Source organism: Pundamilia nyererei, unplaced genomic scaffold (genome assembly GCF_000239375.1).
Source record: "Pundamilia nyererei isolate P.nyererei 1_Seehausen unplaced genomic scaffold, PunNye1.0 scaffold00023, whole genome shotgun sequence".
NCBI classification, from domain to species: Eukaryota; Metazoa; Chordata; class Actinopteri; order Cichliformes; family Cichlidae; genus Pundamilia; species Pundamilia nyererei.
Window position 1 is genome coordinate 412442 of NW_005187424.1, and position 22554 is coordinate 434995.

General features: G+C 46.0%; 2 protein-coding genes across 3 annotated transcripts in view; both read left to right on the plus strand.

The window, feature by feature from the left end:
• notch2 (notch receptor 2) overlaps nt 1–11961 on the plus strand; it is a 41310-nt gene extending 29349 nt beyond the window's left edge. The window contains exons 13-35 of the mRNA XM_013909333.1: nt 400–510; nt 631–823; nt 1063–1208; nt 1429–1542; nt 1662–1781; nt 1897–2049; nt 2280–2508; nt 2648–2849; nt 3211–3364; nt 3549–3733; nt 3842–3974; nt 4207–4458; nt 4556–4668; nt 5586–6106; nt 6195–6527; nt 6633–6775; nt 6876–7083; nt 7284–7368; nt 7454–7607; nt 7682–7995; nt 8076–8223; nt 8443–8540; nt 8839–11961. Coding sequence (XP_013764787.1) covers nt 400–510; nt 631–823; nt 1063–1208; nt 1429–1542; nt 1662–1781; nt 1897–2049; nt 2280–2508; nt 2648–2849; nt 3211–3364; nt 3549–3733; nt 3842–3974; nt 4207–4458; nt 4556–4668; nt 5586–6106; nt 6195–6527; nt 6633–6775; nt 6876–7083; nt 7284–7368; nt 7454–7607; nt 7682–7995; nt 8076–8223; nt 8443–8540; nt 8839–10290 — 5561 coding nt within the window. The 3' untranslated portion in view covers nt 10291–11961. The remainder of the gene's footprint in view (nt 1–399; nt 511–630; nt 824–1062; nt 1209–1428; nt 1543–1661; nt 1782–1896; nt 2050–2279; nt 2509–2647; nt 2850–3210; nt 3365–3548; nt 3734–3841; nt 3975–4206; nt 4459–4555; nt 4669–5585; nt 6107–6194; nt 6528–6632; nt 6776–6875; nt 7084–7283; nt 7369–7453; nt 7608–7681; nt 7996–8075; nt 8224–8442; nt 8541–8838) is intronic.
• Nucleotides 11962–13707: 1746 nt separating this feature from the next.
• Nucleotides 13708–21725, plus strand: slc35a3a (solute carrier family 35 member A3a). 2 transcript variants are annotated; one of them, XM_005727073.1, is made up of 8 exons: nt 13708–14153; nt 14250–14466; nt 17337–17491; nt 17578–17700; nt 19527–19695; nt 20198–20316; nt 20459–20592; nt 20683–21725. In XM_005727073.1, exons 2-8 carry the CDS (start codon nt 14277–14279, stop codon nt 20771–20773), a joined length of 981 nt encoding a protein of 326 aa, XP_005727130.1. In that variant the 5' UTR covers nt 13708–14153; nt 14250–14276; the 3' UTR covers nt 20774–21725. The 2 variants fall into 2 exon arrangements, with proteins under 2 accessions (XP_005727130.1, XP_005727131.1); XM_005727074.1 differs by having other exon boundaries at nt 13708–14137.
• Nucleotides 21726–22554: the final 829 nt, after the last annotated feature.

Sequence of the window (22554 nt, forward strand, 5' to 3'; positions counted from 1 at the left end):
GTGACTGTGGTGAAGAAGAGCTTCATGGAAGAGACAGTGTGAGGGGCATATAGAGACCACAAGTAAAAGGACGATAAACAAACTTACCTGATAGCAGTTTAGCTTTTTAAAATCCATATATACTTGTGATCAAAGGCTGCCCCACAGAACATGAAGTCTTCTGGGTGTGCCGGACGTCCCAAAACTGGTCTCAGGCTAAGTCACAACAGCCAGCTGGTTCAAAGATCGTAGATTTTATAACAGCTGCTCATCGACTTTTCCTCTAATGCAACTCCTTACTCGCATTAATCATCAGATTATTTTATTGTGCCACTTTTATATATTCTAGTGAAAGGATAAACTCTTAAACCCGACTGTTATTACACGACATGAATTTGTCTTTGTGTACTTTCTGCTCAGGTGTGAACTGTGAGATCAATGAGGACGATTGTGCCAGCAACCCCTGCGTTCATGGAAAGTGCCAGGATGGCATCAACAAGTACAAATGTGTTTGCACCCCGGGATATTCAGGTACGTTTTTGCCTCATGAACATGTATAAAAGGCCTCAAAGCTGAGGCAGAATAAAGTGGCCTGAAATCATCACGTGCCCTTTTGATGCTACTAATTACCTTTAACTTGTTCTCTAACAGGATTAAACTGTGAAGACAACATTAATGAGTGCATGTCAAATCCATGTTTGAGCGGGGGAACCTGCCAAGACAAAATCAACGGGTTCCACTGCCTTTGCCCACCCGGCACCCACGGCCCTCTGTGCCTCTCTGGTAAAGACCATTGTGCTCATCAGCCTTGTCAGCACGGTCACTGTGTCGAACAGCAACACGGGTAAGTTATGTCTATACTGGTGTTTTGTGTTTTACATTATTGGGATAAGATACAGTCATTTTTATTATCTTGGGAATTTCATCCAATTAATTTTCTCACTACTGATAATTTGCACTTACTTCAGATAGATATGCAGGCATTGTTTTTTCCAGCTTGTCAGCATTTTTAAATTTAACATCTCTTCACATATATATGCAGGAGCTAATGCTGTTACTGTGACATCTTTACTTTGTGTGAAGGTACCGCTGTGAGTGTCAGGCTGGCTGGGAAGGACAGCACTGTGAGCTGGAGAAGAATGAGTGTCAGTCAAACCCATGTCTGAATGGTGGCTCCTGTGTGGATCGACACAACGGCTACACCTGTCAGTGCAAACTTGGCTTTGGAGGTAAACGCCACCGCGATCTTTCGTTTTATATAAGAAGTATTTTAAAAATCTCCTCCAGTCCTTTCTGAATTGATGCACAGTGCAGAGGTTCCTTCCTGTGTCAAATGCCTGTGCTCAGAGAAATTTCCAGTTTCAGCAGACTCGGTTTCTGTTGAGAAACTTTGCCGATATCAGCGAAACATCAAGTCTGACACGTTATTGTTGACTCCTCTTTGATCAGGTATTAACTGTGAGAAGAACATTGATGAATGTGCATCTGGCCCGTGTCTGAACCAAGGCGTCTGTTTAGATCTAGACAACGGCTACACCTGTCAATGTAGTCTGCCGTTCACAGGTCAGTGATGGCACATTTACTCGCTTGTAATGTCACAATTTTAAGCTGCTGTCTAGATATCACTTTGGAGAATATTTCCATATGCATGTTTTGATTATTACAAATCTCTGTGAAAATAGGTAAACACTGTGAGGTGGAACAAGTTCCCTGTGCCTCCCATCCATGTAAAAGGGGAGGTGTGTGCCATCCAACTCCAGATTACACCTCTTTCACCTGTCGATGTCCTAGCGGTTGGGAAGGTATGTGTTCGTCGGCATGCATTTGTGTGTGTGCTTGATGATGGCTGTCAGCCGTAATATTAGAACTACATTCCAATTGTTTTTGCTTTTTGTGTTTTTGTCCACACTTGCGTAGGTGCGCTGTGCAATGATGATGTAAACGAGTGCAAGAACAACCCTTGCAGAAACAGCGGTCGGTGCATAAACAGCCTGGGAAGCTACATGTGTAACTGTCTGTCTGGCTACAGTGGACACAACTGCCAGATAAACATTGACGACTGCTCACCGAGTGAGTTTAATTTGGTCACTTTATTGTCTTTGGATCCAATATCATCGTAACTTCCACCAGTCTTTTATTTAATTTAATGACGTTTAAAATAAATAACCATCAGCGGTTATTTAATAATAGCTCATAAAAGCCAAAGGGGCTCATACAGTTTGAGCCGTGCTCAGATGTGTGCTTGTTTATTCAGTAACTGGTTTAGTGAGCCTGTTCCTCCTCTCGTCTGTGTTCTGCAGACCCGTGTCTGAATGGAGGCTCTTGTAGGGACGAAGTCGGGAGTTTCTTCTGTGACTGTCGCCCAGGTTTTGAGGGAAAGCGCTGTGACGTTGAGATTAACGAGTGTGCCAGCCATCCCTGCAGAAACGGCGCCTCCTGCGAGGATTACGTCAACAGCTTTGTATGCAAGTGCCGACCCGGCTTTAACGGCATACTGTGTGAAAACAACATCCCCGAGTGTACTGAAAGGTAAGCGCCCTGTCGACACGAGAGATGCTGTCTCCCAATATGTGCGACCTGAGTACGAATACATACATATTTCTGCATCAGTAGATTTTAAAGACTTTCCCCGCCTAAAGCCCTGTTTTCTTTTTCTTCCTCCGTCCAGCTCGTGCCTCAATAACGGGTCTTGCATCGATGACATCGGTAAATTTACCTGCCGTTGTCATCCGGGTTTTTACGGTGAATTCTGCGAGTATGAGAAGAACGAGTGCGACTCTCAGCCCTGCAAGAACGGAGGCACTTGCACTGACGGTCTGGGTACCTACCGCTGCACCTGTCCCATGGCATACAGTGGACAGAACTGCCAGGTAAGTGTGCAGTGTGGGTCTGCATAATTCTGTAATTCCTTTGTAGGTACAAGGAGAGTTGACACATTTTAAAAGGCTAATGGGGTGTTGTCATCACCCCGCTGGGGTGCAGCGTTGACACCAAGTTTGTGAATGTGATAACTTGAGAACGAAGCTACTTATGAGCTTCAAATTGATACCATTGGTGCATCTACTTGGAGGCTGCTTCATTGCTTTCTGTAGAGCCACGACAGGCGGCCTCGTGCACTCAGATCTCTCATATTTGCTGTCTTGTTTTAAACAGTCGATGTCATCGAAGGGGCTGTGAGTTGTGCTGGTTTGTTTTTATGAAATGTTTTCAAAACCTTCTTTTTGTATGCAGAACTATGTGAACCTGTGCAGCCAGGTGCGCTGCCATAATGGTGGCTCCTGCTCACAGACAGCAACTTCCTGGACCTGCCACTGTCAGCCTGGGTGGTATGGACGTTACTGTGATGTGCCCAACCAGTCGTGCCAGGATTTTGCCGCCAGGAAAGGTGAGGAAGTATTTTTTTGGCAGAGATATCAAGAGTGATAATGACCTACTGTTTATATTATTGCAAGGAAAATTTAAAATACTAAATGTAGCCCGAGGATTTTGTTACCTTCCTGCTTACAGTTTAATCACTGTAGTAGGCTGCCTCTGTACACGGTAAACTCGTCATATGTGTTTGGCTGCAGGTCTGCAGTTGGAGAATGTATGCAAGAATGCTGGCCGGTGTGAGAATGTGGGAAATGCCCACAAGTGCCACTGCCAGCCAGGATACACAGGCAGCTACTGTGAAGACATGGTCGACGAGTGTCAGTCAAACCCTTGTCGCAACGGTGCTACATGCAAGGACTATCAGGGAACGTATGAATGCGTAGTAAGTGCACTCTCAGCTTGATATGTGTGCATGTGTTGGCAGGTTTTATGTTTAGGTTCTATATGCAAACAACTGAGCTAACCTCTGTGTTTTGTTTCATTGTCCCAGTGTAAACCAGGCTACCAGGGGGTGAACTGCGAGTATGATGTGGACGAATGCCACTCAAAGCCCTGTCTAAACGGAGGAACATGCATCAACCTCATCAATCACTTTAAGTGCGCTTGCCCACCTGGAACACACGGTACGTGCACATAATAGGAGATTAGTTTAACAGCTGAGGAAGCTTTAAACTTAAAGTATGGACAGAAAGTGATGCTAATGTTTGAGGATAACCTTTCCTGCTTCTTTAGTTGTTCTTGACGTGGGAAAGGAAATGTTGATTGGATGTTGTACTTTTCAAAAAAAGTTTCTTTTGTTGGATCTAAAAATAAAACTGAGTGCAAATTAAATGCTGTCTGTTCTGTATGTCGTAGGACTCCAGTGTGAATTTAACGTGGATGACTGTGCCCCCAAGCCTGGCTCTCTGGAGCCTCTCTGTAAGAATGGAGGACAATGTGAAGACGGCGTGGGCGGTTACAAGTGCAACTGCCCGGCGGGGTTCACTGGTGACCACTGCGAGGGGGATCTGAACGAATGCAAGACTCGACCCTGCCACAGTCACGGCAGCCTTGACTGCATCCAGTTGGTCGATAACTACCAGTGCCGCTGTCGCCTTGGTTACACGGGTATTTTCACATTAACCTCTGAAAACAACACAACAGCACCACAAGTAATTTTTGCTGTTTTTTTTAAAAAGGGGACGAAATGTGTTTGTTTCCTCAGGTCGTCATTGTGAATCCATGGTGGATCTCTGTCTGTCCAGTCCGTGCCGCAACGGAGGCGTCTGCTCTATGAACATGAGCTCGGTGCACGGCTACAGCTGTTCTTGTCCTCGTGTAAGTTCTCTTTAAAGCTACTCCTCTTTATCCCTCATACGGCCTTTGCAGCTCTTGTTATTTGCCCGTTGTGCTCATCAGCTTTTAATAACTACTGGTTTCATTCTTATTCCTTAAACACTCCTCCATGAGTTTGTCCTGTAAGTGCTGGTGATAACAGCAAATGGAAAAGGGCAGGCAGCCATAAGGCTAGAAAAAGACGAGCCTTCTTTGTTTTTAATAAAGAAATCCAGATATTTCTTTGATTATGCAGAAAGCAGCAGGGAACAGTAAAAGGCAAAGGGGGTTACCTCCATTCAGCTTCTGAAACTGATCCAGTGTAGAAAATGAATAATGGGATGAATTACTCATGATAGTGGTGGGATGCTGTGTTGTAAAGATGACTCAACTTCATGTTTCACTCTACATGCTCTTCATTTCACACACCAGCAGGAACATAATACAGCTTGTTTTTCCAGAAATGTAACCACAGGCTACAGATCAGTTATTCTACACATATATAAGTATTGCTGTACTTGGATGAGCAGGGTGAGGGATGACACTGTCACATTTCATAAGCTAGTTTGTCTAAAAAAAAAAAAAGCCTATAAAAACATATAAATGTTAATGATTGTCTTTGATTATGCTGCCGTGTAGCTACGGCCACGGCAACTGTCACATCTGTGGCGTGTAGCATAACAGCAGGTTGGCTGTTTGTCGTTCTTCTGCCTGAACGTCAGTGCGTGCTTTTTCTCTGCACTAACCTCTTGCTCCCTGTCTGTTCTCATGCTTGCTTCAGAGGGCCACACCATGGCTCAGGTACAGTAGAGTAGCAACAGTTTTGTAGGAGAAACTAAATGCTTGTTGTAAAAGTTTGCCTGATAAAGTAATATCTACTGCCTTACTATCACACCTAAACAGCATGTTGTGTTTTATAGGGCTATACCGGGTTGGACTGTGGGGAAATGCAGGACTGTGCAAAACAGGGATGCCAGAATGGCGGGCAGTGTGTGAAGATAGCGTCCGGCCATCTGTATTGTCAGTGCAGGTCGGGCTTCAGCGGGCCATACTGCGAGGTGAGATGTCCGTTGCCCTGCCAAAATGGAGGAACCTGCGTGAAAGACCAGGCATACCCGTTCCAGTTGAGCTGCCACTGCCCGCTCTACTTCTCCGGACGATACTGCGAGAACAGACAGATTACGCCGACGCCCCGGAGTTGTCCGTACGAAGACTGTGAAAGGCAAGCAGGAGACAACGTTTGTGACGATCTGTGTAACAACCATGAATGTCGGTGGGACGGAGGGGACTGCTCGCTTCAGAGGGAGCCGTGGACAAACTGCAAGGCCTCTGTTCCCTGCTGGGATCTCTTTAAGAACGGGCGCTGCGATAAGGAGTGTGACAACCCCAGCTGCCTCTTTGACAGCTTTGAGTGCCAAATAACCTCAAACTCCTCCTGCAAGTATGTGACTCTCCCCTTGACTCTTCTGTAAACATGTGTTTAAAATCAAATCCTTACCTCTTGTTCTTGATTGTGATTTCTATGTAAGGTACGACCGGTACTGCGCGGACCACTATGGTAATAAAATCTGCGACCAGAGCTGCAATACGGAGGCTTGCAGTTGGGACGGCCTGGACTGTTCTGACATTCCTGCCAATTTTGCGGGCGGCACACTGGTTCTCGTGGTCCGCCTGCAGCCTAAGGAGCTGCTGGGAGACCTGAGGGGCTTCTTGCGCTACCTAGGAGCTCTGCTGCACACCAACGTTCAGGTGAAGCTGAACGAAAACAACGAACCAATGGTTCTGCCGTACTTCGGAGCACCAAAGGGACTGGGACAACATGCCCAGAGAAGCAAGCGGGAGCTGAACAAGGAGGTTATTGGGTAAGGATACGACAGACGCGTAATTTCTTGTCTGTGCATTTCTTTGCCAAATGAATCACAAATTTCTTGCTTACCGGCGACTGAATTTCACTTTTAATTGCACAGCTCCGAGGTGCACCTGGAAATAGATAACCGCAAATGCTCCCAGAGCCCCTCTCACTGTTTTTCAAGCACAGAAGAAGTCGCTTCCTTCATTGCAGCAGCCCACATCAAGGCTGACCTCCCTTACCCTCTAGTGTCTGTTGACAGTAAGTAAATCTGTCATTCAGAAATGAATGGAATATAAGTGCTTTATATCCATTTTCAAACTAAAACCTCTGTATTTACACTTGTCTTTGTACCATCCAGGCATTTCTTCCCCACCTCCACCTCCACCTCCACCACTGATGTTTCTGATTGGAGTGGCAGTGGTTGTTATTCTGCTCATCCTGGTGCTCGGGATGCTAGCAGCCAAAAGGAAACACAAACACGGCGTCCTGTGGCTGCCTGACGGCTTCATGGCTGCTACAAATGACAAGAGGAGAGAGCCTGTTGGACAGGATGATTTTGATATGAAGTGAGTTCACGTACAAATGAACACCGTGTGCGTAAAACAAGGTGGAGAGGTTGAGTGTGCTCAGGTGAAATATATGCTGTAATGCAAGAAGGTTGTTGTTGAAATGACCGCAATGAGCTTTCAGGGGACCATAGAGTATGACACAGATACAAGCAGGATGAGAGTCATTGTCTTCAAAGCTGCTTTTGTTTCTATATCAGGAATTTTAAGACTGATGGAAGCATGATTGATGGAAGTCAGAGTCAGAGATGGCTGGAAGACGAGGCTCCATCCAAGAAACCGAGAGTAAGTGAACAATAAAGACGTTTGGCGCATACGGAAAGGCTTTGGTCATTGTGAGTTTCACTCTGAGATCTGTTGCTTTTTATAGACTGAAGACAAGCCCTTGCTGCCCATCGCTCTGGACGGAGGTGTAGATCGAAGAGAGTGGACCCTGCAGCATCGCAAAGCTGCTGACATCAGCCTCACTCCTCCTCAGGCCGACCTGGACACTGATTGTCTGGACGTTAATGTGAAGGGACCCGGTAGGGGAACAAAAACCTTTAGATTTGATAATTTTTCAAAAATCTGTCTCGCTAATGAATCTTCACTCTTTCAGACGGCTTCACGCCGCTGATGCTGGCATCGCTGCGCAGTGCCGCCCCGGACTGCAGCCTGCATGGAGAAGAGGAGGAAGAGAGCGGAGATGAACCGGGACCGAGCGTCATCTCGGACCTGATCTCTCAGGGCGCGTCTTTGATTGCTCAGACCGATCGTACCGGAGAAACCGCTCTTCACCTGGCTGCCCGCTACGCCAGGGCCGACGCCGCTAAGAGGCTGCTGGACGCCGGAGCAGATCCAAATGCCCACGACAACATGGGGAGGACACCGCTGCACGCTGCTGTGGCGGCTGACGCTCAGGGAGTCTTTCAGGTGAGACGCCTCTGCGATCTGGTGCAGATCAGTGTGACGGCCAGTCGCGTTTTGTTCACTGTGTCTTTGCACCCTTTCAGATTCTAATCCGTAACCGTGCAACGGAGCTGGACGCCAGAATGAATGATGGCACAACTCCACTGATCCTGGCGGCCAGGCTGGCTGTGGAGGGCATGGTGGAAGAGCTGATCCACTGCCACGCTGACATCAACGCTGTGGACGACCACGGTCAGAAAACGAATCCTCTTCTTTGTCTGAAGCTTTTCGTATTTAATGTGTGAATAAATTCATTAAAGGATATGAGTTTTAATGTAGTATGTTAGCAGGACAAGCATATCCCAACACAGGGACTTGCTGCGTTTACATTATTAGCTGTAATTTTAGCAGTAATAATAGTTTTCTAGCTAATGCGGCTCTGGTTCTTCTCTCATCTTCCCATCATTTTAGGTAAATCTGCTCTGCACTGGGCAGCTGCAGTCAATAATGTGGAGGCCACACTTGTGCTTTTAAAGAACGGAGCCAATCGTGACATGCAAGACAATAAGGTGAGATGTTTTGTTTTCATGTGCTGATTATAAATCACAACAAACACAAGGACAGTTATGAAATAGAGCTGTAAAGAAAAAATAGCAGACTTTATTTGCAGAAACATATTTTCTCCCTAAAATCTGTCAAAGATTTCAAAAGCTGCTCCGTGTTTGTTGTGTCGGCTGTGGGACACACCCTGTATGGGTTAAACTGACCGTGTAAACAAACTGTGGAGCCGGTCCTGCTTTTCCTGTTTGTTCGTATTAAAATAGGAGCTCCTTACGCTGTGCTTACCGCTCCCTTTGCTTCTTTCAGGAGGAGACCCCGTTGTTTCTTGCAGCCCGGGAAGGCAGCTTCGAGGCGGCACAGGTTCTCCTCGACCACTACTCCAACCGCGACATCACTGATCATCTGGATCGGCTTCCCCGCGATACGGCTCAAGAACGCATGCACCACGACATCGTCCGTCTCCTGGATCAGTACAATCTGGTTCACAGTCCCCACAATGGGCCTAATCACATGGGTGGAGGAGGAAACTCATCTGTTATGTGTGGAGCAAATGGAGCAGGCTACATTGGCATGCGCCCTGGACCACAGGGGAAGAAAAGCAGGAGGGGCGGGGGCACAAAAGTAGGAGGTGTTGGTGGAGGGCCCAAAGAAATGAAAGACATGAAGGCTAAGAGAAGGAAGAAGCCTGCAGGAGGAGATGGGGCAGCTGTAAGTGCTGGGGTGGGAGCAGGAAATGGAGGAGGCACGGCAGCAGGAAGCACCAATGGCGTGAAGGCAGCAGGAGGCCTTCCAGAGAGCTCCGTCACCATGTCGCCCGTCGACTCCTTGGAGTCTCCTCACTCTTACGCAGGCGACGTTTCCACTGCCGTCTCCACCACGGCAAACTCCCCGCCCCTGCTGAGCAGCCCCACCTCCAGACAGATGCTGCCCCCTGTCAGCCACATGTTGGGACAGCAGCAGACCTGGGTGAGCATGAACAAACACGGATACAGCCCCATGTTCAGCCTGGTTCCTCATCAGATTCCGGGATCCCACCCCGGCATGGCCCAGCACCACGGCCAGGGTTGCGGCGTCGGGCTGACCCCCATGAACGTCACCGTGACCAGGGAGCAGCTGCCACCCATCGTCACCTTCCAGATGATGACTCCCGGAGCAGGCCAGACCATGCTGAAGCAGCCTCAGCAGGGGCAGGTGCAAGTCACGCAGTCCCAGGGTCAGAACCAGACTCAGAGTCACTCCCAGCAGGCTCCGGGGCACCTCCACTGCACCCCGGGGATGATATACCAGATCTCTGATCAGATGGCCATGGCTCACGGGCTCCCTCACACCCTGCAGCACCCACACACTGTCGGCCACGGAGGCCACGCAGGGATCGAGGGCCAGTCTCGGGCTCTGCCCTCATACCCGACCATGCAGAGCCCGGTGGATAAATACCCAACGCCTCCATCGCAGCACAGCTACACCACAGCGGGCTCGGAGGGCACCACGCCCAGCCACTCTGCCCACCCGCCCAGCGAGCACCCGTATCTCACCCCCTCGCCGGAATCCCCCGACCCCTGGTCCTCCTCTTCCCCGCACTCCAACTCGGACTGGTCCGACGTCACCACCAGCCCCACCCCTCTGGGGAACTCCCACCACACACTGCCGTCATCACACCACACACACATTCCAGAGCAGGTGCAGCTGCAGCAGCAGTCGCAGCAGATGCCGCAAGCGTCTCAGCAGCCTCAGCTCGGAAACATGCAGGTGTTTGCGTAGGCGGAAGAGGAAGAAAGCAGAAACCGACTGACTTTGGGGCTTCTGTGTACTCATAGTAACACAATCAGTACGTTCTCACGTCTGTCTTTAATCCCTTATTCTTCTATAATAATCAATCACCTCTTATGTTATCCTCTCTTTGTACTTCAGAAGACTGTGTATAGTTTCTTAAACATTTTTGAGTAAAAGTCTTTTGGAGTTTTTCTCTGATCGAGTTCTTCTAAGTCCAGTGAGGCAGCCTTTGCTCTCTGCTGGCTGGATCAAGACTTTTCATGTTTTGGCACCAAACACATAAACTGATCATCGAGGAGCTTCTGACCAGCTGGTGCGGGATTAAAAAAAGACCGGCGAGAAAAGACTGGGCACTTCCTGCATTGAGATCGTCCGTCTCTGTTCAGTGTAATAAACCTGCCAGTACTAACACCTCATTGAAACCATTCACTTTAATACGATGGGTCATATTCAGTGGATATTTTTACTTTCAAAGGAAAACCACGTTTGTTGCATTCGTGCTTTCGCTGGGTTAAAGGGGAGCTGCACTGAGAGGCTGCTGTACGATCAGAAAAAACAACAAGTGCATGTAGCAAACGCACGGCGAGGCCTGCTGGGCGGTGCTGCGTGGGTCTGCGCTCGTCATGTGAAAGTTTTCAAAGTATTTCAGAGGTTTGATGAAAGTAACATCTGCTAAACATCAAATATCTGCCTGCACACTTCAAAAGGTCAGAAAATGGAGCTCCACCTGCACGCTATCGCTGCAGTCCTCGGGTGGTGTAATGAGAGTGTGCGGTTGTCTCTCTGCAGGTGGTACAGCTGTATTTGAGTAATTAATACTGAAAAGCGTACATTAGTTTGTCACCAGATTCAGTATGTTGTATATGAAAATGTACAGACACTCCGAGCATCTTCTGCTCGTTATATCTGAGCTTAGCATGTCTTTTGTTTTGTTTTTATATGAATACGGTGCACACTTCCTGTATAATTCTGAATCTCGCCGAGGCAAATCGCCATGTCTTTAAAGTGCCTCTGTTATAAATAGCATCTCTTCCAAAGTTATATAACCATAGCTACAATCATTGCGTCTCCGCACCTCTAACGGTCGTAAATCGTGCGTAGAAGGAGAAAGTCACTTGTCTTCTTTCTTAAGGTCGATGTTGAGCTTTTATGTGGCTGCTGTGTTTAAAACAAAAAAGGACAATCGTTCAGCGTTCAGAAAAATCTCACATACCAAATTTTGTTTTATTCAGCCAAAAATATGAAACCTGTGTCCAAACTTGTCATTTGTTGTTCTTGTTTGAAAAGTCAGACACACAAAAGCTGCACCTTTCTGCAGAGTTGTATTTGTAGACCCGGCCTGAAAACTCCCCAAATCCACGTTTGTACGAATGTAGGGGCGCTCAGGCATCAGATAACTTTTTTTTGTATGAATCACAGCAGCTCCAGTGCATATGCAAGGTTATGAGGTCATGTCTATATTCTGTATATAAAATGTTTTTTTTAAGTTTACTGTACTCTTCTCTGTTAACCAAATAGCCCGTAATATACCTGCAATATGAAGTAGTTGTTACCGTGTTTGTGTGTTGTAGAACTAAAACTGATCAAATCTGTTGGATTAAAAAAACAAAACAAATGATCGAACGAATGCTTTACTGAAATAAAGCCAAGATCTCCACACACGAGTGCACGTGCTGTCTTGTCCTGGAGCATCTTCGTGTCTCGGCAGGTTTTTACAGGTGTGTCATTTGCAGGTGGATTTTTCTTTTAGGGCCTCCATGTTAGACCTGGTAGATGTAGCATCGTATTTTTCGCTCTGCCTGGTAAATTGCCATTTCTGAAGGTTAAACTTGAGTCAGAGGCTTTATTGTTTTGTCGTAATTGATTCAGGCTTCATCTGCATGAATCATCTTGGTAAGCGGTAAATGGATGCTATTCATATAACACATTTCTGCTCCTACTGAGCACTTAAAGCCACGTGTATACAGTGCTTTTCTTTATGCACACATGGATGCTCTTTAATCCCTCCTCAGACGCACAGTGCAGACGTTGTACTGCCAATAAAGCACAAAGGTTTGAACAGTGCCTGGGATTTGGATAGAGTATTTTCATATAATTCACATGTATTTATGTACTGTTGCATCACTACATAAATACACCAAAGAAGCCAAACTGAGTAATTTCTGTCCTTTAAATCTGCATTTAAAACTACAGCAGTGTCTCTGGGTACTGCTCTGCAGGTCAAAGGCAGGGAAGTGGACATGCAATGCCTACAGATAATTAAGTTATAATACTTTTGCTTTTTACAGTTACACAGATCGATTGAAAACACGATTGCATGTAAATGAGGCATTTGTGAAATGCTCATAAACAGGGCCCCAAACATCAGATAATAAACACAAAATACAGCATTTTGAATTTTATATAACCAGGAAGTACAAAAAGACTTTACGCACAAATCCATGCAACAAGTACAAGATATGAAAATAAAACACAGAAACAATCAAAATGTGTAAGCTGCACTGTCAATAAAGGATGAATACCTTAAACAAAGGAAATATTAACACGGCCTGAAGTTACTGCATCCAAGTCATCTATAATCACCTTACATTCCTGAAGTTTTAGTTGACTCTGCAGATTATTCGAGGAAGGCGCTGCAAACCTGAATTCAGTGGGAACCTTTGGGACAGATGGGTGAATCCTGGAACTTTGTAACTTCCAACATTTCTCTGCTGAATGCAAACCAAGAATAGGCTTTTAAATAAGAAGATCTCAGTGGTGGTGACATAATCACTGGTGTAAAGACAGATTTAGAGAGCCTGCAGAGGTCTGTGGACGTCTGTAGGTCACAGTAAAACTTGTAAGATATTAAGTGTGTATTTCTTTTCCTCTGTGTTATATATCTGTCTCTCCGTGTGGCATTTGCATGTCTGTGTGGGTTCTCTGGCTTCTTCAGACCAACTGCATGTCAGTCCAGACGTGCAGTCGGGAGGTTATGTGAAATGCACTCGCTTTCTGCATGTTCCTTTATGGCTTACAGACACACACTAACTCATACCCTACCACACTTAAACACACAGACACGCACCAAATCTCGTCCAGGAGATACATTACTGTCAGGAGTCTTTTTGCTTCCTACTAATGTAAGAATCCTTCCAAAGAGACAGATTAAATTCTATTACATGCCTCAGTGTGTTTCTATGTATATACTGTAGTTTATTTCATTGGTAGCCTGTCCAGGATGTACCTGGCCTCTCACCCTATGGCAGCTGGGATAGGCTCCAGCCCACCTCCGCGACCCTGAAATGCACTATAAATGGTCAGGCATTGAGAAAAATGTTCCATCTCATTAACTTTAGAAGTTTAAAACCTTTACTGAAAATGCAAATCGTTTAAATGTATAATAATAATAATAATAGAGTCAGATATTTTCTGTTTGGAGTTTTCTCCCGTTCATCCTGCCGAGGTGCTGTTCCGTGTCAGCCCAGCAGGAGGCAGAGTCTCACACGAACCCGAAAACGACAAGAATACGAAGAAGAGTTGCTAACGCGGAAGTCGTCCGGGATCTTATCTTCACCTGGCTGGAGTTTTCTTCCCCGTGGAGACTCTCCGTGCAATTTACTCTTTCCTCTGGTGGACGTTTTAAGCGGGATGGCGGGTCGTGATGCATTGGTCGGTGTGAGCGTGCTGAAAAGTTAACGGGCGGTTGATATCCGGTGCGGGTCAATGGACGCCAGGACCTGAGCTGCTGTTTTGACAGCTGTGGTGATCCGCCAGCACCGTGTCCATCTGTCCGTGTGAGGAGCCGCAGAGAGCGGACAGCGCAAGACCGAACTGACCGTCTGCAAAGTTACTGGTGAGCGGACCGAAAGGTGAGACCAACCGTCGGCATTTCCCACCGCCTCGGAGTAAAACACCTGCTCCTGTTCTTGCACCCCCCGGCTCTGTTCTCCTCTGCTCATCTTCAGTCTCCAGCTGCTCGCCGAAACGTGGCCATGGCTTCTCCCCGGCTCAAGTACCTCTCACTGGGTGTGCTGGTGTTCCAGACCACCTCCCTGGTGCTCACCATGCGTTACTCCCGCACCCTGCAGGCCGAGGGCCCGCGGTACCTGGCCTCATCAGCGGTGGTGGTGGCCGAGGTCATGAAGATCCTCACCTGCGTCCTGCTGGTCTTCAAGGAGCACAGTGAGTCCGTGTACACAGCTCCCGGTACCGGTCCTGTCATGTGTGATAAACTTTAGGCCACAGTGAAGTGTTATAAATGCTCAAACAAGTCCAGCTGGATGTGAGCAGGAACCATCACGGTGCCGTCTGAGGTCTGGCTTCTTTGATCTGTAAAGCACAAATCATGCTGGGCTTGTTGTTTAATCCCAGAACATGAAAGATGATTTAAATGTTAAATATGCTTGTGGCTGAGCAGCTCCTGCAGCAGGAAGGCAGTTCAAACTGATCCAGTGATCCAGGACCAGCACTGTGAATGCTTGTGACTAAAACGATTTTATCTTATTTCAGCTTCAGTTCTGTGTTTGTTAATAACTTCACCTGTTCAGAGTTTACTGATGTTTGCTTCATCAGAGGTCATTTTTTCCCGATTACCTGAGAGGTTCTGTTTCTGAGGTAATCAGGATGAATTCTGAGAACTTTCACTAAAACTACAGAAAACAGGGATTCGCACGTCCATGTGAGCTTCCTGATTGGATATCATTAGTCCAAAAAAACAAAACAAAAAACAACCCTCTAGCTGGGCTGTCGTGTCTTGTTATTTTATCTTCCACCCGTGGGTCTTCGTTTCCCTGTGCCTTGCTTCGCTCCGGTGCCGTATTTGCTTTGTGTCTGGGTTTTCTGTCGTGACTGCCTCACACGTGCTGTTGATCTTTGTCTCTTTGCAGAGTTTCAAACATCTCGTGTGCACAGATGGTCACGTGATACTCGTTTACAGGCCTCTTATTTCAGACAGAATCTTTTTAACACGACTGAGACTGAGAGTCCTGCTTTAAATTGGAAATGTGTCAGTGTGCGTGCAGCCTGAGGATTTGCAGTCAGGTTTGGTGGACTGTTCCTGACATGCTGAAACTACAGTTGGTGGGTTTTCTGGATCAGTGAGGCTCAGAATTCGTTTTTGGCTAATAGCAGTCTTTTTTTCTGAAAACTGAAAAGTACTTCATTCACTGATCAGCAAATACAGATGTTTTTAGACACAGTCTGTTTTCAGAGGCTCGGAAGTAGGGCTGCCACAAACGATTATTTTGATAGTCGACTAGTCACCAATTATTTTTGTGATTAGTCAACTAATCAGATCATGCATCCATTGTACGTAAAACAGTTTATTGCACCAGCATGCATCTGCTCGTATATAACTATCACTAGCTTATAGCTTGAAGTGTTTAAGGTATGTGCTAACTAAAAATAAAGACAAGATGGTAATTAAATTTTAATGAAATGTGCAGATTATTTCCCTGGAGTTAAATAAACTCAGCCGATTTACTCAGGAACAAATAAAATACTGAAAAAAGCCAAATAATAACATTAAGTTATCTAAGTGACTTGTATATCATGTTTAACCTGAGTAGCGAAAGACAGCGGTGGGTTTGAAAATGATTTGCCCAGAGTCCGGTGTTCTCACCAGCTCTAGTGAGCCTTGAACCCCGGCTCGCTATCGAGCTGGTGGGTAACAGACGTCTCCGAAAACGTCGGAGCGCTTTTGAAAATATGTGGTGTCTTGATAAACTGAACAGATATTTGAAGTTTACACAGCTACATTCTCGCCTGAAAACACGTTAAACGTTAAAAGAATAATAAGAGTAGTATTAAAACTAACTAGCTACCGCCATTGTTGGAAACTGAGCTGGGCCGCGCTATGAATTCTGGGACACGGCTTCTTCTTCTTCTTCGAGGTTTAACGGCAGCTGGCATCCTTGTACATGCAGTGCTGCCATCTTCTGTTTCAGTCCGTTATTACACTCTTAAATCCTACTATTTATTCCTGCGTCTTTTGGGATCTTACAAAGCTTCAAACGACTCGTCGACTATTAAATTTTGATAGTCGACGTAATCGTGACTAGTCGACTAATCCTGGCAGCCCTACTCAGAAGTAATTGGACGACTGCCTGAAACTGTTTCATTGCCAGGTGAGGCGTGTTCCCTCAAAGTATATCATTGTTGTTTTTGTGATATTTTTTTTTCAGTGACCAGTAAAAGTCTGAGCCACTTAACCGGTTCTGTTATTGAATTATTATCATTAACATTAATTATTAACATGTGCTCAGGAAACAGACGTTCATTAACTTGAACTTGAATGACGGGAAGAGAAAAATATGGAGGAGGAGAAAAACGACTCAGGATCTGAACAAATAGCACATTGTCTGTCAACCGCAGTGGAAGCAGCATTATGACCTGGGCGCGTACATCCGGGTCTTAGTCACCGGAACCAGCCCACTCACACTTATTGATGATGTGACTGCTGATAGAAGCAGCAGGATGAATTCAGATTCAGCCAAATGCTGCAAAACAAAACTGTCTTAAGAGCCTGAGTATGCTGCAAAAGCAGCCCGAGAGGTTCTCACAGCAAAGAAATGGGATGGTCTTAACCGCCAGGGCAGTCAGCTGATGTCACTTCAAGCTTTTCAGCTATTAAACACTAAACTGGAGGCAGAAGAAAGTAAAGATAGCTGCCGTGCCGGGCTCACGGAACATCTCAAGGAAGGAGACGCAGGATTTGGTGATGGCTGTGACTTTAAAGCTAAAAGTCGGCACTGCAATTATGTCTTGGTTGTTTTATTTAAAATCCAAGTTCCTGGTTCTGGCTGTAAAGCTGGATTTCTGAGCCTGGACTAACAGGAGCTCGTCAGGCGATGTTTCTTGCGACGGGCCACAGTTGGGCCAGAGAGACCACTTCTCTTTTTACTTTCTGAATATTAAAAACTGTGACGGGGAATCCTCAAGAGGCACCGAAGCGCTCAGTCATCTTTGCGTACTTTGATTTCACTCTAAAGCTCCAAGCTTGGTTAGAATTTGTAATCTATATGTGTGGTTTGTGTCTTCTTTCCATGCTGCAGGTTACAGCATGCGCGCTCTCAACAGCGTCCTCCGTCAGGAAATCATTCACAAACCCGTAGAAACACTGAAGCTGGCGATCCCCTCGGGGATCTACACACTACAGAACAACCTGCTGTATGTCGCCCTCTCCAACCTGGACGCAGCCACCTACCAGGTAAGCAGCACGGCAGGTTAATCTGCAGGCCTCATGACCGCCGTGACGACCGGAGGATTGATCGCTTGTTCCTTTGTCTCCATCAGGTGACGTACCAGCTGAAGATCCTGACCACGGCCCTGTTCTCGGTGTCCATGCTGGGCCGCAGGCTGGGCGTGTACCAGTGGCTCTCGCTGCTGATTCTCATGGCTGGCGTGGCCCTCGTGCAGGTGCCGTGCATCTCGAATCACTGTTTCACCATTTCTTGAGACAATCAGCTTTTATTTGCTGTCTTAAAAAAGCTAAATGTGTAGAGATAGTCAGACATAAAACACAGGAATGAAAATGCACCTCTAAGGCTAAAGGAGGCGAGCTCAGAGATGTTTTGAGGCTGACAAAAAGACATTCAGGAAGTAAAATGGATTTGCGTATTCAAATCACAGTCAGCTACTTTACTTATGTTCACTCAGCTCAGAGAGAGACTGGAAAAAAGCAGTGTGTGCACGCAGCTGACACTTTAGTCCCCTTTGTCTGCTGAGCATTTACTCACTGAGTGTGCCGTTTTTTTATTTTTTTTATTTGTTCTGATATTTAAAGGCCAAATAAATAATGAGGCTTGTACTAGAAGACTGAGTAAATGTTGGCTGCTGATGAATGATGTGTCAGAGGAGGAATGACTGTTTTCATATCACCTCCTCCTCCTTGGCTAAACAAAGAAAATGGCAATCAGTTGGCTTTACACTTATTCTGAGAAATATTTAGCCGTGAACGGATCTGTTTGTCCAAGGTACGTGCAGGAGTGACCGTGGCTTATCAGCGGCACTCCACAAAGGCTCGCACTCACATCAGATATGATGCTAAAGAGCAACTGTTCTGTTTCCATCTCAGAACCTACAAACACACAGAAAACAGAGTCTGCAGAGAAACCCCGCTTCTGTTTCGCTGCTCGTTTCCAAGCTGTTACTTTTCACCCAGCGAGGTTTGTTGCGGAGCTGATGGTGCTGATGTTGGAGGAATATACCAAACAATAGCTTCACTTTGTCCTGAATCTTTATTTATCCAAAGATGAAAGTGTGAGATTTCTTCCTTTGCACATTCAAAGCTCAGCATCATCTTTTTTGTGCATTAATGCCTGTGTTTTCCTGCTTACTGCAGCACATCACACAAGAAGTCTCGCTCTGCAGCTTTTTCACAACGCAGCAAAGCTGTGACGATGCCGTGTCTGAATATTAGGTACCCGGCATGAGGGATTCAGTGAGACTTCACTGTGAATGATAATCATTACACAAAGTTCCAGTTTACTAAGTACATACGAGTTTCTCTGGAAGGCGCACGTTGTATCCGCTGGATGTTTCATTGGATGTAAAATACACAGCCCAGGTTTGTTTGTTTTCTCTGGACATCATCACGTCGAACCCTGTGACACACTGGATTGTGTAGCACTGATTATTTTTGCAGCATGTACTTTTATTCAGCAGGAGATGTGCAAGAGAAGAGAAGTCTGCTCCACGCAGTTATCATAGACTGTGGTGGAGGATGGAGGAGGCCATAGCGGTGTTACGCATTGGCTCCTGTTTGGAAGCTTGGGTGACTGAATGTGGATGAGAGGTGTAAGTCATGAGCCAGGACCCACCTGCTAGTCAAAGTAACTGTGACCTTTAAACGGGTGAACCTGGATAAAGTGTACTTCAGTATTGAACCAATAAAGAAGCTTGTTTCTGCTTCCAAGACGGACGTTTCTCTCTGCAGTCACGTTTAGAGCCAGAGAGCTGGGGGTGAGATTTGGTCTGGTTCTGTCAAATTGGCCTCTGAGCATCTCTGACGCTGGCCTGTCAGTCTTTTAAAAACTAAAACCTAAAAGCTGCTGTGCTGCAGGAACTCGAAACACACAAAGCACACTTTGGACTGTTTCGCCACATTTTGAGGTGGATAATCATTCCTTGAAATGTTTGTTGGGTTACGATTTAACTTCCTAATCGTACATGTGGGGAGAAGAAAGCTCGAAAGAGTTTTTTTCACCTGTTAAAATTTAAGGCTCTCCGGTTTGTGCTTGCAGTGGCCCTCTGACTCTGCCTCCGAGAAGGAGGCCCCGTCTGCTGGCTCCCAGTTCGTCGGCCTCGCCGCAGTGCTGGTGGCGTGCTTCTCCAGCGGCTTCGCTGGTGTCTACTTTGAGAAGATCTTGAAAGAGAGCAAACAGAGCGTGTGGGTCCGCAACATCCAGCTGGGTTGGTATCTATCACCAGGCAAATCAGTTGTGAACTGATATATACAGCCTGTATATGTTCTTGAAACGCAGTCCAGCGCAGTAAAAAGTATGAAAAATAAAGTGGAGGCCAGAAGAACGATGATCTGAGATGCTGTTGCTTAAAAGTGATAAATGGACCAGGAAGCTCCCATGTGTGCAGCAGTTCCTCGGGTCTTTGCCAGCTGGGCTTTTTACCCTCCGATATGTTTCTGTTAGATGAATGTTCCTGTCTAGTTTATTTTTATCCTGGAACGTGTGAGTATGTGCTGAGTCTCCTGCGATTCCCACTGAGCTTACAGCATCTTCACCTACGTTAAACCTCAGAGCCTCAGCAGCAGGAACAAGAAAGACGATCAAAAACGAGAATTTAATCATTAATTTAGGCCTGATTTTAGTGGAAATATTCTTGATATATTACTTAAATAATAGAAAACAGCAGTGTTGGGAATGTCGCTCTGAAGTGCTCCGTCCCTGCGTTTCAGGGATGTTCGGCCTGGTGTTCGGGCTCCTCGGGATGATGGCCTATGATGGGGAGCGAGTAAGGGAGTCTGGAATGTTTCAGGGATACAACACGGTCACCTGGACTGTTGTAGCACTGCAGGTAACTTTCACTCGCTGTGCTGTCGCGTATATTGTCGAACTTCTGGGCTAACAGACTGTTTAAAGCTGGGGCTCGGACTCCCCGTTGGCCCTACAGGTCATGCCTCTGTCCATCTGTGTCTCCGTGTTTGTTTTCTCTTCAGGCCCTGGGTGGTCTGGTCATAGCAGCGGTCATCAAGTACGCAGACAACATCCTCAAGGGCTTCGCTACGTCACTCTCCATCATCCTGTCAACGCTGATATCGTACTTCTTGCTGCAGGACTTTGACCCAACCAGGTAAAGAAAGCAGTCGCTATTTTTTTCTCTGTTTTTTCCTTTTCGCTTTTCTTTCTTTCAGCTCAATGAGTTTTCTGCTCTTGCCTGCAGTGTTTTCTTCCTCGGGGCCGTTTTAGTCATCGCGGCCACTTTCCTGTACGGCTACGAAGGCAAGCCTTCCCCCAATCCCAGCAGGGCGTAGGACACACGGCTGAAACTACAGCAGCCGCGGGAGGTCGTGCTGACACGAAGGGAAAGGAGGACTGGACTGCCTTTGTTTTCACATATAGTGTGAAAACATAAAGGAGGATGTAAGCAGGTTTGGATCAGAGGAAGGTTTTTGTTTTGTTTTTTAAATTTTATAACAACGCTGTGACAAGTCTCACACCAAAAGTGCCTCAGCTGAGAAGGAGAAGCAAGGAGAGACGAAACCAGGAGGGCGTGTTTTACTTTTCTTCTGCGATTACAACAGCGCACATAATCCAGCTGCCACGCCCGGTGAAGGGAAACTGGACCGACTGATTGTCTTCACCAGGAAGTAGTCTGACTGCCTGTTAGTGTTACGGCCACATCAGTCACCCAGTGTAACAAAGGAGCAAAGAACCAGAGGGTGGGCCTTTCTAACTATTCTTCCAAGCCACATTTGCCACGTAGCCCAGCGGCTGCCGCCTTCACCTCGTGGTGTTTAACGCTCTAACAGGTACTCCTGTCCTGTTTAAGCTCAGAGTCTGAATGAGCTTCAGCTCTGAAACTACAACACCAAGCGGAGACGTTACACTGAATATTGGAAATCAAGTTAATGTTTGGTGTAAGTATTAGCACTGTTGACATTTAAATCTATAAATTAATGGGCGGTTTAACTTCTTCATTAGGCTTAGCTTAGTTTTCAGAACCACTGTTGACGGTTAGCGTGTCCTCTGCCTGTGTAACAGTGTCATTTGGTGATTTTTGTGGTGGAATAATCAGAATGTGGTCCAATGAAACTGAAGCTGGTTACATCATTTACAGAGAAAGTAACGTTTGATTTGATGATTTTTTTTATTTTATTTTTTCTGAAACTACTTTTTTTTGGGATAAAGCGGGTATAATTAAGAACTTTATTATTTTAATTACCAATATGTGAATCTTTTATAAAAAAAAAAACATGCTTCCTTTGACTTATGTGCATGTGTCATTGTGTGTCTCCTCTTTGATCATTCTTACTTTACCACAACACACGGCATTTACATTTTCTACCCCAACACATAGACTGTATATAAAAGATGGATACCTGCTTTCAAATCTGATGTCATTGGCTGCATGGATGTCCAAATTATTTGGTTCCTGTGACATCGCTGAGGGTTAAAAAACAAAGTATTTTATCCTCATTTTTTTTCCACAATTTTTTAATTTTTTTGGAGCAATTCACATCAATGCATTTTCGCATCACATTTTCACAACTCACTCGGTGAGTCAATCTATTTCCTAACAATAAAAGATGCCTAAAAGTGCACCAAACTGCAGTCGAAAGTACCTCTGAGGTGATCCATTTGTTAATAACAACCACGAGGTTCGTCATGAATCTGCTGCGTAGTTTGGGTGACGCGCTATTAGGGCTGCCACGATTAGTCGACTAGTTACGATTACATCGACTCTCAAAATTGTCGATGACTAATTTAATAGTCAACGCAATATTTGAAGCTTTGTAAGATCCTGAAAGACGCAGGAATGAGTAGTAGGATTTAAGAGTGTATTAACGGACTGAAACAGAAGATGGCACCAATGCATCTACAAGGATGCCAGCTGCGGTTAAACGGCAAAGAAGAAGCAGTCTCAGGTATGGTAGCCGTGTCCAAATTCAGGGGCCGCATCCTTTGGAGACTGCATTTGTAGGCCGATTACATCACAGCGACGCAATGAAGGCTGTCCAAATTCGACGACGATGACAAATGCGTCCTCCCTTTTCCCCAGATTTACAGTTTTTTCTGAATGCTTAAACCCTAA